Genomic DNA, 15,671 nt, shown 5'->3' on the forward strand with positions numbered 1-15,671 from the left:
ATATCAGGAGGGCACTGATTTTGATTGCAATGATTGAGAGGGCAAAACATAGTTAAGGAAAGAAAGAAGAAATCCCGAAGGAACGAGAAAGAGGTGAGAAGGCTTCTAAAAATAACATTTGGCAGACATCGGCTAAATGCAAGTCTAATTTGCCTCTTAGTTAATGAAGGAGAAAATGGAGATGGGGAGGAATAAAGGGTCCATTCTAGAACGGTAATAATAAAATCCTCTCTGAAGACAATAACAACATTCTTGTTATACAAGGAAATCTAACCCTAAAATAATAAAGAATATATTGATATAACAGCACGGTGAATCAATTCCATTTAGGTTATGTTATTTTAACAATGACCCAGAAAATGTTGAACTAAAGTAGTTTGTTACATGCCCAGTTTGGGGAGGATAAAACCCACTTAGAGAACCACGGGTTCTCACTAACATATCTGCAAAAGGCCTTTTTGTCTGCAATCAATTAATCAATAATTGTGTGCCAATGGGCTAACTTGTATATTGTTTATAAACAGATTATCTATAAATATATTACATATACATATAAGTTTTACTTATTTCAAAAGGTAAAATAAAATCTATTAAATTTGCTCCATGTTTCCAGGCATTAAACAAAATCATAATCTCATCAGAGTCCAACAGAAAAGAATGACTTCGGCCGCTTTGGCCAAGCCCCTGCACCTCCTTATTGTGAGTGGAGATGGAGCCCTGTTGGGAGCATCTGGGTGGGAGGAGGCCACAGACGCAGAGACTTGCTTGCCCAGACCCCAGGTGCTGGAGAGTCTGGAATCCTGGCTGGAGGCGGGGGCAGGAGCACCCAGCAGCATCCTCCCCAGACCCTACCTGAACTGTTGGAATTCTGGCTCTGCCTGCCTTCACTTTCTAACTTGTTTTCCCTGCCTCATCCTCCAACTTTCCTCTTAATTTTTTGAGCTACCCAGCATCCAGCCTCCAATACATTTCCTTTCTGCTGAAGTTACCCAAGTTGATTTCTGTTGCTTGCAATCATGAACCTTGACTTGTACAAGCTCTTGGTAGTTTCCGAAACAAATTAAAACTCGTGAGCGCTCACTTTGATGCAAATACCCTCAGCTCTGAAGGATGCATACTCTATTTCCAAGCTACTTTGTTCCATCTCATTCTTTCCCTGTACATCTCACATGGTCTGACACTTGATTTTCTCCCTTTCGCTTTCTTTTCTTCATGCTCAACTCCCCTCTCTAAAATGGGTCTGGTGGGAGAGGTGAGGGGAGAGAGCAGAGGAGAGAAGAAAATGGGAAAGTTGGTCAATTCCCTACTACTTTTCAGAAAATATCTGTACGGCATCAGCAGCTTTCCTGTAGGTATCACTGTTAGAGGCTTAACTTTATTTTCCCTATAAATATATTAAAAAGTGAGTCAGATGTGGATTTGCACCTTAACATTACTGTTAACTTTTCAATACCTGTGTATTCTCTCTTAGTGCAATGAAGGGACTTGGAGGAGGCAGTGGGCAAAGAGATGATGTGGCAGAGACCTCAGGGCGGCTCGCCCCTCTGGCCTCACCACCCCTGACTGGGGTTTCCCTTTAGAATTGAGCAGGCTGTGGGACAGGCAGATGCTCGGTGCTGCAGGAGCCCTACCCTGGTTGGGGAGTTGGGGAAAACAGGGGAGACCACTCTCCACCCTGCACCTTGGAGCTTCTGACCCTCTCCAAGCTTGCAGGGACATCCCACAAAGCCCTCTCCTGGGGGCCAACCCCTGACAGGAAGGCACTGCCACGTGCTACACAAGAGAGGGGACACATGCACACTCCTCTCCTCAGCACCCTGACCATTTAGGCCCCAGCTCCCCTCAGCTCCTTCCTCATGGAAGGGTGACGGAATGGAGAGATGCCCTCAGAGTGGGCTTTGTCTGGGGCCATCTCTGGGGATTCTGGGACCGGTGGATGGCAGGGTGGTGTCGGTCAACAAGTATTAAAGTCCTGGTTAAATTCTTGCCCTCAGATGTTCTTGCTGCATTTTCTGTGTCCCTTTGTCCTCCAGTTCCAATGAGAAGTCCCCCATCCTGGGGCAGTCAGATTCTCCAGGGTGGCCAGGAAGCAGAGGAAGGAGAGAAGGTGACTTCCCAGAACCCCCCTCGCTGCACGTTTGGGTGTTGGCAGCTCCCCCCGCCCCGTGAGGATGTGGGGATGAGCCGGAGCTGAGGGGTGCACATCCATGGCTGCGGGGTGGCGGGGTGGGCAGTGAACCATACAGTCCAAAACTGGTCATATTTCTCTCAGCAAAAGCTTTTTGGTACTGTCCCCTCCCTCAACCCTCCTCCGAAAAAGGGCTGTGGAGTAAAGCGAGATATTTCAACAGTTAGGTTAAGAGCCTTCTACATTTCAGAAACACATATTTGAAAAGTAAAAATTAGAAAAAAGTAGAACTAAATTTACCAAATTTTTTTTGTACTGATTCCTAAGTAAACTTTAAAGAGTTTTTTTTAACCTGACAGATTCTATACTACAGGGCCACCCTGTGAAACTCCTGGTCCTTCCTACTGTAAAGATGCTTCTGAGGATGCTAGTCACCCTCATACAGCATTCTCTTATGAAGATCTGGAAGAAATTCCTGTCTGGTCTCACCTCTAAGAATAATTCTATATTTTCTAAGATTTCCTCCATTTTTAATCTGTGACTTTTTTTTAACAGACCAGATTTTGCCCTTTACATTGGCTGTAATAAATTTAAAGAAAAAAATTATAACAGTGATAAGCAGGATCACTGGGAAATTACCCATAAGCTCCCTCTGGGGTACTTGGACTACAAACCACATGGTACTGGGGGTTCCTCCCTTCTCTCATCTTCCTCTGAGACCAGAGGTCTCCTCTCCTGGCAGAAAGGGCTGTCCCCAGCTTCCTGTGAGCCCACAAGTTCCCGTATGTAAGGTGGTTGGATTTCCCAGACAACTCTTGCAAACAGCCAACACCCCCGGTCCTGCTGCCCAGTGCCAGGCCATCTGCTGTCCCACTAATGAGGGGGCTCTCATTTGCCCCATATGAAGCGAGAGTAAGAGGGGAACAGAGCCCTTCACCAGAACGTATACCCACTTCATTCCTGCATAGTCCCTGGGGACCTGATCCTTGGCTGGTAAGTTTCACTCTATAGCCTGTTTCCTAAGCCATACCCTGAGGCCCTGAGATCCCTTCCAAGCCCTGGTGCACAAGAGGTGCCTTCTGCAAAGGGACCGACCTACCTGGCAATAACCCTCGGGTATAGAGAGCTAAGTCTTTGTTCTTTCCATTCTTTTTATGCATTCCTCCCATCGCTTTAGGTATTTTCCCCACCACTTCTATGGGGCAAGTGAAATGGAAATATGAGTTCGAGGAGATAAAATAACAACATAAAACTTTGACTATTCAAGAAGAGCTTCATATAATTTTTAATGGGTGATGGTAGGCCTAAAATAAGTAAAGCATTTAGATTCACCAGATAAATTTTAGAAAGAGATGCTACTCCTTTGAATGTCAACATTTATCATACATTGAAAATTAAAACCTTTGCAATTATTTAAACTTTTCATGAAAATTTTTAAGATGTCAGCTGAAATACATGTGAGGAGATTTATAGATTTAGGGGTACACAAGTGACAAAGTTTAAAAACCACTGCTGTAACAGTGTCCCATTACTCTTCCAGGGAGACAAATGCTCGCTGGGTTCCCACCCAATGCAGGGACATCCTGGACACGGAGAGGGATGCTGAGGAGGAGGTCCATCCACATCCAAAGATAATTTATAACACTCAACAGTCACAGCAAGCATCAAAAGAAGATACAGACTATACGGATCCTCGGAGCTCTGCAGAAGGATTGATTTCTTGGGATTGGTCTGATAACTCGACATTTCAGAACAGAAGGGAAATGTAAGCTGGATCCTGTGGGGCAGAGGGGCAGGGAGAATCAGATGAGAGTACTTCCTTTTCACCACGCCTGAAGAAGGTACAAGCTTTCCTCCTGTTTGTGAGAGTATGGCCAATAATTTGAACAGCTCAAAGAGAAAAAGAAAGCTTAAGCAATTAGAGATACTGCATTGACGATGCAGATGCCACAAGGTAAACCCCAGAGTAGAGGTCCTCCATGGGTACAGGACTGCCCCCTAGGGGACAATTCAGGACTCAGGTTGTCCTGCAGTACACAAGGTCAGCTCTGGACAACCAGACTCTCCCCACTACTGAAACAAAATTTTTAATGTCCTGCTGGTCGCTCATATAGATGAAAAACCTGTTCATAATTATCTGACCTGAGAACCTGATTTTACTTTTTACCTGTAAACAAAAAGTACTTTCTGTGCAGTTTTATTATGCTCTCAATTTTCCGAGGATGTTGCCACTGTATAAATCAAGAGAAGATGAGTAAAGTCCAAACAAAGCAGGGTTGTTTCCCATTATGTAAAACCACAGCATCCATGGCAGTACCATTCGTAGTGTCTGAATCGCCCAATGCACTACACCTTTAAGAGTCTGTCTAGCAGCTGTCACAGTCAAGATTTTACGTACAGGTGCAAGCATCTAACTAGCTCATTGTGAATCCTTGAACAGTCGGATAGGAGCACATATTAAGATGCATGCTATTTTACTTTCCTTTCCTTTTATTTCTGTTTTAGAATATATGTTTAGAATATATCGATTTTCTAAAATTAGGTGTGTCAATTGGTTATACAGTCTATGAATTTAACTTCAAGAGGTTAAAGATGACAATACAAAATACTTATTATAAAAAGTGGTACAGACAAGAATGAACCTTTCACTTATGCTAAGTGAAAGAAGCCATACCTAAAAGGCCACATGTTCCATGATTCCGTTTATAGGGAACGTCCAGACTAGGCAAATCTACAGAGACAGAAAGTAGACACTGGTTGCCCAGGGCTGGAACAGGGATGGGGGGGGGTGGGGATGAGAAGTGACTGCTAATGGGTATAGGGTTTCTCTCTGGGGTGATGGAAATGTTCTAAATTTGATTGTGGTGATGGTTACACAAGGGTGAATAGACTAAAAACTACTGAATTAACTGGTCTCTTTAAGTGGTTGAATTGTATAGGATGTGAATTCTATCTCAAGAGTTGTTTAAAAAAAATATATAGAATGGGTGTCATTTGGCTGGAAACCGCTACTCTGTTTAGTGTTCCTCACATGGAAGAGCACCGCTGGAGAAAAGGCAGGCCGGCGCATCCCGGTGGAATTTCTGCTGAGTTAAAACCGGCTTGAAGTGACAGAGCACTTCTGGTATTTAGATTGTGGACGGCTTTAGTTTTAAAGGACATACAAATGGCGATAATCGTAGGTGAGACTTTCGAAAATAGAATCGGTCTCCGATTACAAGTAAATACCATGGCTTCTATGGGTCAGAAAGACATAAATAACATACACCATACCAAAAGCCACCCTTTGAAACCCTCCAGACCCAATTAACACACTGAAAAAGCAGTAAAACGTAACCCCTTCTAGGAAGTATATCATCAGGCAACGTAACCCAGTCCCTAGAGCAACAAAAAGAAAAATAGAAGAAAAAAAAAATACATGAATGCCCAAACAGCACCCACCACCAATAATCACCTAGTTAAGAGAAAACCACATCTAGGGATCATGTTCCCTCACCTCTGGTTATGAGGTGGGTATGAGCCAGAGCACGAAATGGCTAATGTATTTTGAAATCAGAAAACCAGTGCAAAGGAACTAAGATTTACTAGCATGTGAAACCACACACACACACACACACACACACACACACACACCTCCCCACCCCATGTACTTTTCCCTGGTGGTGTCATACTTTGATGACCTTAAATTTATTAATCTATTAATATGGGCAGTTCTTACCCTGCACCGTCCCGTGTTAACTGAAACACATGCTATGGGAACCGTGTCCTCGCAAACTGTACAGAGTGAGGTCACTGTTCTGACATGTGCAGGTTTCAGTTCCCACAGCGGCATGCACAGCAAGGAATGCCTTGAAAACAGGTCTAACGATGATTTTAAAAGTCTTTGCTAATATGGGAACTCGCTTAAAAACCTGCCCCAGGATGGCTTACCTCATGTTCCTCCTGCCATTTCCTACCCGAGGCCACAAGGTACGCCAGTTCTGCGTTTGTTGCATCAGTGACACTCCCAAAGAAGATGAGCAAACCTCTGGATCCTTTCCTTCCCTTCCTTTAACCTTTCCTTCTGTCCGACCCTATCCCAAAGCCGGAGATGGGAAGGCAGAGGGCAGGACTGGGGTAAGAGAAACAGAAAACCTCGGTCTTCTTCCTAAGCCCTGTCACCATTGGCTTTGTTCCCAAGAAGCCTGTAATGATTCACGCCATTGGCGATTTTACCTGCGTATCCCTGAGGGCGTCTAGCTACGCATCAAAGAGACCAGCCAGTCTGGACGAGGCCCTGGAAAATCTGTGAGCTGTAGGTCCAAGGCCCTGGCATTGACGCTCCTTTGCTCCCCCACCCCAAACCTCCAGGGCCCTCCCTTGGGTGGGGGAGCAAAAGCCCTGGCTTCCCAGAGCCCCCACTCCATGTTGGCACTTCAGGGACCCACTCACGTTCTGGTTGCTTCATACAAACTTCTCTGGGCAAGGCAGAGTGGCCCTGTTTTCTCCACAGAAGCCCAGTTCTTAGCTGGCTGTCATTTAGTCTGGGGCCCTGTTTATTTATTTATTATTATATTTTAAACATTTTCATTAAATATTTAAAGTCATTAACAATTTCTATAAAAATCTCCTTCACGGCCCTTAAACTTAAAAAGTCTTATCTCATCATGAGCATGGCTAAATATCCACTTGACTGTCTTCTCCTTTCCCATGTTTTTATATTTCATTCTTTAACCCATCTAGGATCTATTTTGATCTATCTCCAAAAGATAGAAAACTCCGGAAGTAGCTGCTGGCTAAGCATGACTTGAAATATAAAGTCAGGACTCTCTCTAACCACCAAGCCTCATTTCTAAGAGAAATCATGATTGGGGAAATTGAGGCTGGAAAGATCAATCTCTGATAAAAAATACAGAGGATTGAGGGGAAACAATCAAAACAGCCTTGAATGTGTTTTCGAAATGCATCCACTCATCCAACAAACATTTACCGAGCCCCCGCCTAGCCCAGGCTCGAGGGACACAGCAGTAAACAAGCTCCTGACCTTGTGATGTTCAGGTTTTAAAGGGAGAGAGAGACAGCAAAAGGGCAGGAGGCCAGGAAGAAGCATGGACAGAGGGTGCCTGGGGTGAGGTGGCCCCCGCTGTCATCGGGATGGTATAAGCCAGCCCCCCATGGGCACAGCTGAGCAGAGACCCCCAGGGAGACAGAGAGCAGGCCATGCACCTGTGTGGGACAGAGGCTTCCAGCGAATGGACAGCATATATACCACACACCACAGGTCTAAATAACACCCATCTCCCCAGGAGACCTGTTCAGGAAGACTCCCCTCAGCTGACCCTCTCCCAGATCAAGACGTTTGGCTTGAACTTTATTGTCTCTTGTTCTTGCATCCTCTCTCATCTGATTTGGTTTGCTGACATTTCAGCAAAATGTTCATGAAACTCCCTGGCTTTTCTGGTTTCTGGGTCTGGCTTTGCATCCACAGCCCTCCCTCTGTGAACCCTACAGACACCCACATGGTCCACAAAAGAAAGGGGACCAGGCAACAGCTGCCATCTTGTTCTTTTGTTTTGTTTTGTTTTGTTTTGTGAGGAAGATTGGCCCTGAGCTCACATCTGTTGCCAATCTTCCTCTGTTTTATGTGGGACGCTGCCACAGCGTGGCTTGACAAGCAGTGCTAGGTCCACGCCTGGGATCTGAACCTGCGAATCCCAGGCCACCGAAGCAGAGCGCACCAACTTAACCACTATGCCACCAGCTCAGCCCTGCCAACTTGTTCTTTTGCTTAAGTGGACAGAAACTTCACAAAAGCAAAAGGATTCAGAATTTTAATCTTTTAATCTCGAAAGTTTATCTCAAAACCGCAGCTGGAGGGGCATTATGCACAGTACAATGACTTCCATGTGTCAGAGCGTAGCACCCTTCCCATTTTATTAACTGCCTTTAGCACAGGCTGTCTAGTATTTAAAGAACATCCAGCTAAAAAACCAACGTTACCCCTCAATCTTTTGTATATAGTTTAAACGGAAATTGTAAGGATTTTGAATGAGGAATGAGTGGTCTCAAGGTGGGCTTCAGGAACTACCTTTCCCAAATGTGTTCATGTGCAAGCCTCCAGCAGTAACACTGCTCAGGTGCCAGTGTTCCAGCACAGCGACAGCGAGATGGGGAAGATAGTCTACCAACCCTCAGTCACGCCACGGAAACTGGTGGCTGCCTGAGGACAAGGCTGACACTGACCCCTAGCCTGGAATTGTTTCTTGTAGGTCACATATTTATTCAACTAATATTTATCCAGAGCTCACTATATGGCAGGTTTCAGGTCAGAATTAGCAGGACAAAAATGCATGGGTATCTCTGCATGTGTGCACACATGTGCCCTGTATGTAGTACTGTTGGGGGAAGGGTTAATTTTCATTGAGTAACTGCTCTGTTCCTAGTTATCAAATTTAATGTTTGATTTCATCTTACTCTGAGTAGGTATTATTATTCCTGTTTTTTCATATGAAAAAACCATGCAGAGAAAGTCATATAACCTCCCCAAGGTCACGCAGGTAGTAAGTAGCAGTAAACCAGGTAGTAAGCCACACCCCTCCGGGAAGCCACGCCCTTCGGGGGAGCCACGCCCCTCCAGGAAGTCATGCTCCTTCCCCTCTGGCCGCCTAAGGCAGAGTTTGAATTAAAGAAGTGGGAAGGATCCTTCAAACCGATGGGCATGGAAAGCTGTTAACGTTTCATTGTTAACAAGACCCCGAGTCCAAGTTTTATTTGGTGATACTCAATTTTTAATTTTAAGCTATTTTTAACTGAGAAAAATACACCATAATGCTCCTATTAATTCTTGTGTACGTCAAATAAACTAAGCCAAATGACAACTTTAGCTTTATTTTTGAAGGAAACGAGGCTGAAGAAACAGGCAATAAATAAAAAGGAAAAATTATTTCTGTTAGAATTTCACCTGATACGGGGATTACTGCATTTTTTACACCATGTCTACTCTAGACATGGCACATCTGGTATGATAGATGCTGTGTATGAAAGGAAACAAGTTTAGAGTAATAAATGTTTCCCAGTGTTAAAATAAACACCTCAGCGGTTCAGACTTGGGCCAGGCAATTTCTCCACAGTAGGAGGCACTTATCTACTTTCACACTTTGCTACTTAGAAATTATCACTCAATCAATTACCATCCACATGGGTTTATTTTTACAGAGAGCTTCAATAAAATGAGTGTGAAAATAAGTTAAACACATTCTATTCATTTTCTCAATTTTTCACCTCTCCCAATGGTGGATATGTTGACAGAAAAATTACTTCATTTTATTTCAGCAGACATTTATGGAATGCTGACCAGGTTCTGTGCTAAGGGCTTGGAGACAGGATATGACAAAGAGGAATGAAATGTGGTTCCCCATCGTTAAGGAGCACATATAACCTACCTTATAACACAGGCCATGTCTCTACAGTCCAAATGAAGGCAAATACCAAGAAATTCTGGGCCCAACAATCCCAACAGCCCCCCGATCCTCTCCCAACCTAAAACCCTCTGCCCTTTGTCCAGACAATTTACCTGAGTGGTTATTCTATGTGAGTTGTCAAGCTACTTCCAGCTACTCCCAGATGTGGAAATACTTTTTCATCAAAAGTTATTTATTGCATTTTATTTTTAAACAATACCTACCTGTTACATCACTTCTGACATACGCTTCTGAATTTCTACACCACCCATCTTTATTTTAATAACAACCTTATTGAGATATAATTCAAATACCATTAGTTTGCCTTTTTAAAGTGCAAGATTCAGTGGTCTTAATATATTCACAGAGTTGTATAACCATCACCACTATCTAATTCCAGAATATTTTTCATCATCCCAAAAAGACATCCCTTACCTATTAGCAACAGCTCCCCATTCCCTTACCCCATCCCCTAGCAACCACTCATTTATTTTGAATCTCTATGGATTTGTCTGTTCTGAGCATTTCATATAAATGAAACCACACAGTATGTGGTGTTTTGTGTCTGGCTTCTTCCACTTTGCAAAATGTTTTCATGGTTCATCCATGTTGTATCATGCATTGTAACTTCATTCCTTTTTATGGCTGAATAATACTCCATTGTATGGACAGACTACATTTTATTGGTCCCTTCATCCACTGATGCACATCTGGGTTATTTGGCTATTGTGAATACTGACAGGTGTGCACAAGTTTTTGTGTGGACAGATGTTTCATTTCTCTTGAGTAGGTATCTCCGAGCAGACTTGCTGACTCACGTGGTAACTCCATGTTTAACTTTTTGAGGCTGCAGACTGTTTTCCAAAGTGGTTGCACCATTTTACATTCCCACCAGCAACGTACGAGGGTTCCAGTTTCTCCACATCCTCACCAACACTTCTCATCATCCAACATTTTTGTTTGAGCCCCACCAGTGGGGCTGAAGTGGCACTTCCCTGTGGGCGCCACTGGTCTTTAAAGCAGTCAGTATCATCAAGTCCTGTTGCAGAGGAGAAAAGAGTCTGTCTTGCTGGAGGATGAGAGGTCTTCTTCCAAGCTCCAAAAGCTCGTGCCCAGCCTCCCAATTCTGATCAATTACTTTTCCACCAAAGCAACTCTATCTCTGCTTGCATGAAAGACTAAAGACGTGCTCATGTACAGTTACCTACTTAAAATAATTTGAAATATTGGTTGTGATCCTCCTATGAGAGAAATACTAAATTTCTTCTCCATGGTGCCTTCTACATAATATTTAAGCTGAGCATGGACAGTGTGCCAGATCTTGTTCTGGAGCTCTACGTAGCTCATTTAATCTGTATGACACTTGTAAATTAGGAATTCTTTCTCTAATTTACGATCAGGAAAACTGAAGCACAGAGAAGTTAGATAGTCCCCTATGCTGCTGCAGTCACCCAGGGAATGACCCAGGCATCAGTCTTGGGCAGCCCAACTCCACGGCCCCAAGGAATGGATGAGCCATTGACTCCTACCGCTAATTCCAGGGGACAGATGCAACTATGCTGTTAAAGGGCCGGAAACAGAGACATGCAGGTGGGAAAACGCAGGATGCAGAGAGTGGGATAATTCTCCAACACTTTCTTGGCATCCAAAAGACTCATCTTATTTGGGATTTGCTTCAGAAAACTACAGGATGGAGGCTGGAAACGGGATGAGTATATAAACGAAATACAATTAGCCACGAGCTGGTAATTGATGGTGAGTGATAAATACATGGGCATTCACTATAATATTCTGTCTACTTCTATATGAGATTTTCTATGCTAAAAAGTAAATCATAGGCTCAAAATATCTCCGTCAAAATATTTATTAATTACAAAGGGAAAATAGTTAAGTTTTCAGTGGAGAATCCTGGCAGACACCACCCCAGCCATGTGGTCAAGGTTAACATCATGTAAGAAACAAATACCACGTACCCCCAAGATGATGCACCAAGAACAGCCTATCACCTCTGAAGTATTCATCCCAAAATGCACAAGCTAAATCAAATCATGAGAAAACATCAGACAGACCCAAACTGAGGGACATTCTACAAAATATCTGACCAGTACTCTTCAGAAGTGCCAAGGTCATGAAAGACAAAGAAAAATGGAGGAATTGTCACAGACTGGAAGAGACCAAGGAGACACGACAAATAAATACATCCATGAGTTTGTACTGGCATAACTAAATAAATGAATAAAGAATGAGACAGGAAGGCTATTTCTTACAAAGAACGTCAACAACTAAATGTCAACGGAAAGAAAGAGAAGCTTGCCATTTTGCCACCTGATTCACTCAAGAATCATAATAAAACTATTGGGTGAAAGTTTGAGACTAGCCTCAAAGCATCTCCCCATAGATTATTTATTTATTACAAAAGGAAAATGGTGATCTGCATATGCCGCCTTCACCAAGTGATGAAAATTAGCCTCACTCATGTGGGATGACTGTGTGCTCTCTGAGGACACAACGTCACGTGTTGTGTTTCTGCCCAAAACAGCCTGAATCGAATCCTGAATTAAAGGAGACTCCAGAGACAAGGCAACTAAATGGGATGAGTGGTCCTGGAATATGGGTCAATGACCCCAAAGGACATGACTGGGATTACTGGTAACACGTAAATACACACTGCTAGGTAATAGCCTTGTACCAATGTTAAATTTACTGAATCTTTTGTTTTTTTTTAAGCCCCCTGTACACAGTTGTATGTCTTAGTTGCAGGTCCTTCTAGTTGTGGGATGTGGGACGCCGCCTCAACGTGGCCTGACGAGCAGTGCCATGTCCGCGCCCAGGATCCAAACCCTGGGCCGCCACAGCGGAGCGTGTGAACTTAACCACTCAGCCACGGAGCCGGCCCCAAATTTACTGAATCTTATAACTGTGCTGTGGTTACAAAAGAGAAGGCCTCGTCCTTAGCATTTAGGGGCAAGGGGGCATGATGGCTGCAACTAAGTTTCAAATAGCTCAGGATACATACCTACATATACACACACACACACACACACACACACACACACATGCACACACAACATGTGTGGACATATTTATTTATTCATTGAGTAAAAGAAAGAAAGCAAATGTGGCAAAATGTTAGCAGTGGGTGACTCTTTTTTTTTTAAAGAGTGGCACCTGAGCTAACATCTGCTGCCAATCTTTTTTTTTCCTTCTTCTTCTTCTCCCCAAAGTCCCTTGGTACATAGTCGTATATTCTAGTTGTATATTCTAGACTCTTGTCTAATTAGATCCTTTCGGTTGTGCTATGTGGGATGCCCCCTCAGCATGGCTTGATGAGCAGTGCCATGTCCCGCGCCCAGGATCCAAACTGGTGAAAACCCGGGCTGCCGTACTGGAGCACATGAACTTAACCACTCGGCCATGGGGCCAGCCCCTGGGTGACTCTTTATACTTGCCTTTATTGCAAAATAAAAAGCTTAAAGGATTTCCATGACTATTGCAAAATGGAAATGGAAAATGGAAAGCAATGAGGTCCTGAAGAAGAACACCATGGTGCCCAGAGAGCCTCAGACTCTAGTCATACTAACAGCAGTTCCCTGCACAGGAGCAAAAGAAAGATGGAACGCTGGCGAAGGGACAGCTTGCCGAAACCAGAAGGGTACAACATGCAGCCACATAATGGAGAATTAAAAGGGTCAAAGACAACAGGGAGAGGGAGGCATGAGGCTGCTGCCCTGAGACCAGCACCAGTGCTCCAGAAAGCCACGGAGGCCTCCAAGAGAAGGCGTAAGCCACCCACTGACCTGACAGAAGAGGAGAATGGCAGGGATGGCATTCCATCAGATCCACGGGCAGGCCCAGATCTGGAGACTCCTGTGACTGAGACCTGCATTGCTGGATGGACTCCGTGCCCTACAGCAGGAGGGTAGAAACTGGGGAAGCATAACTATTATTTGTAAGAGATGAAGCTACTCAACTTCTCTGGCTTCATGTTTCTCGCTGGCACAGTAAGGGGGAGAGAGGAGGCATTGGAAAGCCCCTTAGGACACCCAAGTGTTCAATAAACATCTCTCGATTGGATGACTCCTGCAAAACCAAAGAGGATGCCAAAAAGGAGGATGCCATGGGGTCCATGAAATAGGGGACACAACCGAAGAGACAGCAGAGCATTGTCCCAGGATGATGGCAAAGGGGATGGCTCCAGGTGACAACACTGCAGCAGGCCTAGAGGAAGAAAGTTGCAGGAAAGGAAAACTGGAACCAATTAGTGCATTTAAGCATTTGGAAAATAACACTGATAAGTTTATATGTGTGTATGTGTGGGTGCATGGGTGTGCCCACACACACGATCCAGTGGTTTCTTGTATATTCTCAAAATTGTACAACCATCATCACTATCTAATTCCAGGACATTTTTATCAACTCCCCTCAAAATAACCCCATACCCATTAGTGGTCAATCCCTGTTTCCCCCTGCTCCCAATCCTGGCAACTACTAATCTTACTTTCTGTCTCTATGGATTAGCCTATTCCGGGCATTTCATAGAAATGGAGTCATACAATATGTAGTCTTCTGTGACTGGCTTCTTTCACATAAACACTTCGTTTATCCATTCATCTACTGATGGGCATTAGGTCATTTCCAGCTTTTGGCTACTATGAAAATGCTGCAATAAATATCCACGTACGAGTTTTTATGTGGATATACGTTTCATCCTCTTGGGTAGAGACGTAGGAGTAGAAATGCTGGTCCTGTGGCAACTCTATGTTTAATCTTCTCAGGAACCAGCTGACTGCTTTCCAAAGCCATGGTACAGTTTTACATTCCCATCAGTAGTGGAGGAGGGTTCCAATTTCTCCGCATCCTCACTGACACTTGTTACTGTGTGTCTTATTTATTACAGCCATCTTGTTGAGTGTGAGGTAGTATCTCGTTGTGGTTTGATTGGCATTTCCCTGATGGCTAAGGATTTTGGGCATCTTTCCATGCGCTTCGGAACAGATCTGTTCTCCCTCATAAAACTTCCTAAGGTTTTACGTATTCTTGCAAATTTCACATTTGGCCCTACCAGTTCAGAAACGCTCGGCATCGGCTCCTCTCACCCTGCTGTTGTCTGTGGTGTGCCTGCCTGCCTCGTAGTCAGAGGCTGTGAGCCCCTCAGAGCCTACAGTCTCAGCTCTCAGACCTGGAAGGGGAGGAAAGAACCTCTAACCATGCACTTATACGTGTGACAGGCTGGAGAAGGAAGCGGAGGCAAGGCCTGGTGACTCACAAAGGCAACGCAGTGATGGCTGCAGTCGGGCTCCAAGGTCTCTGGACTCTTCTTTCCACCAAGCCGTGCCACGCCCATAATTCAACACTTAGCATTTCTTAACTGCCACAAATTCCCCAAATCCCACGAGCCAAAAATATACACATAATCACATATATCAGTGCCCATTATTCTCCCAGACCCAACGTGGCACAAGTGGATCACTAATCCTGCCTCTGGGTGCACACAATGGGAAGACGTGGCATACAGGAGCCAAGGTGACACCAAGACGTACAAGTTCCAAGGAGGGAGCTACTGACTTGACCTGGAGACGTGAACGAGTCGTCCAGAGTGGAGATCTGACCGAGACTGTCCAGTGGGAACGAAGCAGTTGGAAAATGGAAGGGAAAGTATTCAGGCAGTGGGAACAGCACATTCAAAGATCCAGTTTCAGGAAATAGTAGGTGTTTTGTGAAACTGAAACAAAAAGTCTCAGGGTCACAGGCAGGGTCACAGGCAGCGTCATGGGCAGACCCAAGCCTGGAAAGCAGGGTTGGGGCCGAGTGGTTGAGTTTTCCCTGGCATGCGAAGGGCTGGGGCTTTGCAGTTAGGAAATGTAAAGCCGGAACGTTTTTGAGAGAGGAAGGGACGTGATCAGATTTGCACTTAAAGAGCCCACTCAAGCAAGAGTGTCCTGATCATCATACAGACTTTTTCAGCAAAGTGATGAAAACTGAAAATTACTGTAAAAGAACACCTAAACTTACCCAAGAGTATCATTTCTTTTTGGGGAAGCTTTGCTGCTCAAGATCAAACAGCCCATCTCAACCCTCTACCATGGGGTTAAGAGACGCTCCAG

At 44.3% G+C, this 15,671-nt stretch overlaps 1 protein-coding gene across 9 annotated transcripts in view; it reads right to left on the minus strand.

Moving 5' to 3' along the window:
- Positions 1 to 15,671, minus strand: part of HLCS (holocarboxylase synthetase) — a 199,811-nt gene that overhangs the window by 96,625 nt on the left and 87,515 nt on the right. For 3 of the 9 annotated variants that reach the window (XM_070252287.1, XM_070252286.1, XM_070252285.1), the window contains exon 7: positions 13,365 to 13,493. The exons of the other annotated variants lie outside the window; for them this stretch is intronic. In XM_070252287.1, the coding sequence (XP_070108388.1) occupies positions 13,365 to 13,493 (129 nt within the window). The remainder of the gene's footprint in view (positions 1 to 13,364; positions 13,494 to 15,671) is intronic. 9 annotated transcript variants of the gene reach the window in all.

Source organism: Equus caballus, chromosome 26 (assembly GCF_041296265.1).
Source record: "Equus caballus isolate H_3958 breed thoroughbred chromosome 26, TB-T2T, whole genome shotgun sequence".
Classification (NCBI taxonomy): domain Eukaryota; kingdom Metazoa; phylum Chordata; class Mammalia; order Perissodactyla; family Equidae; genus Equus; species Equus caballus.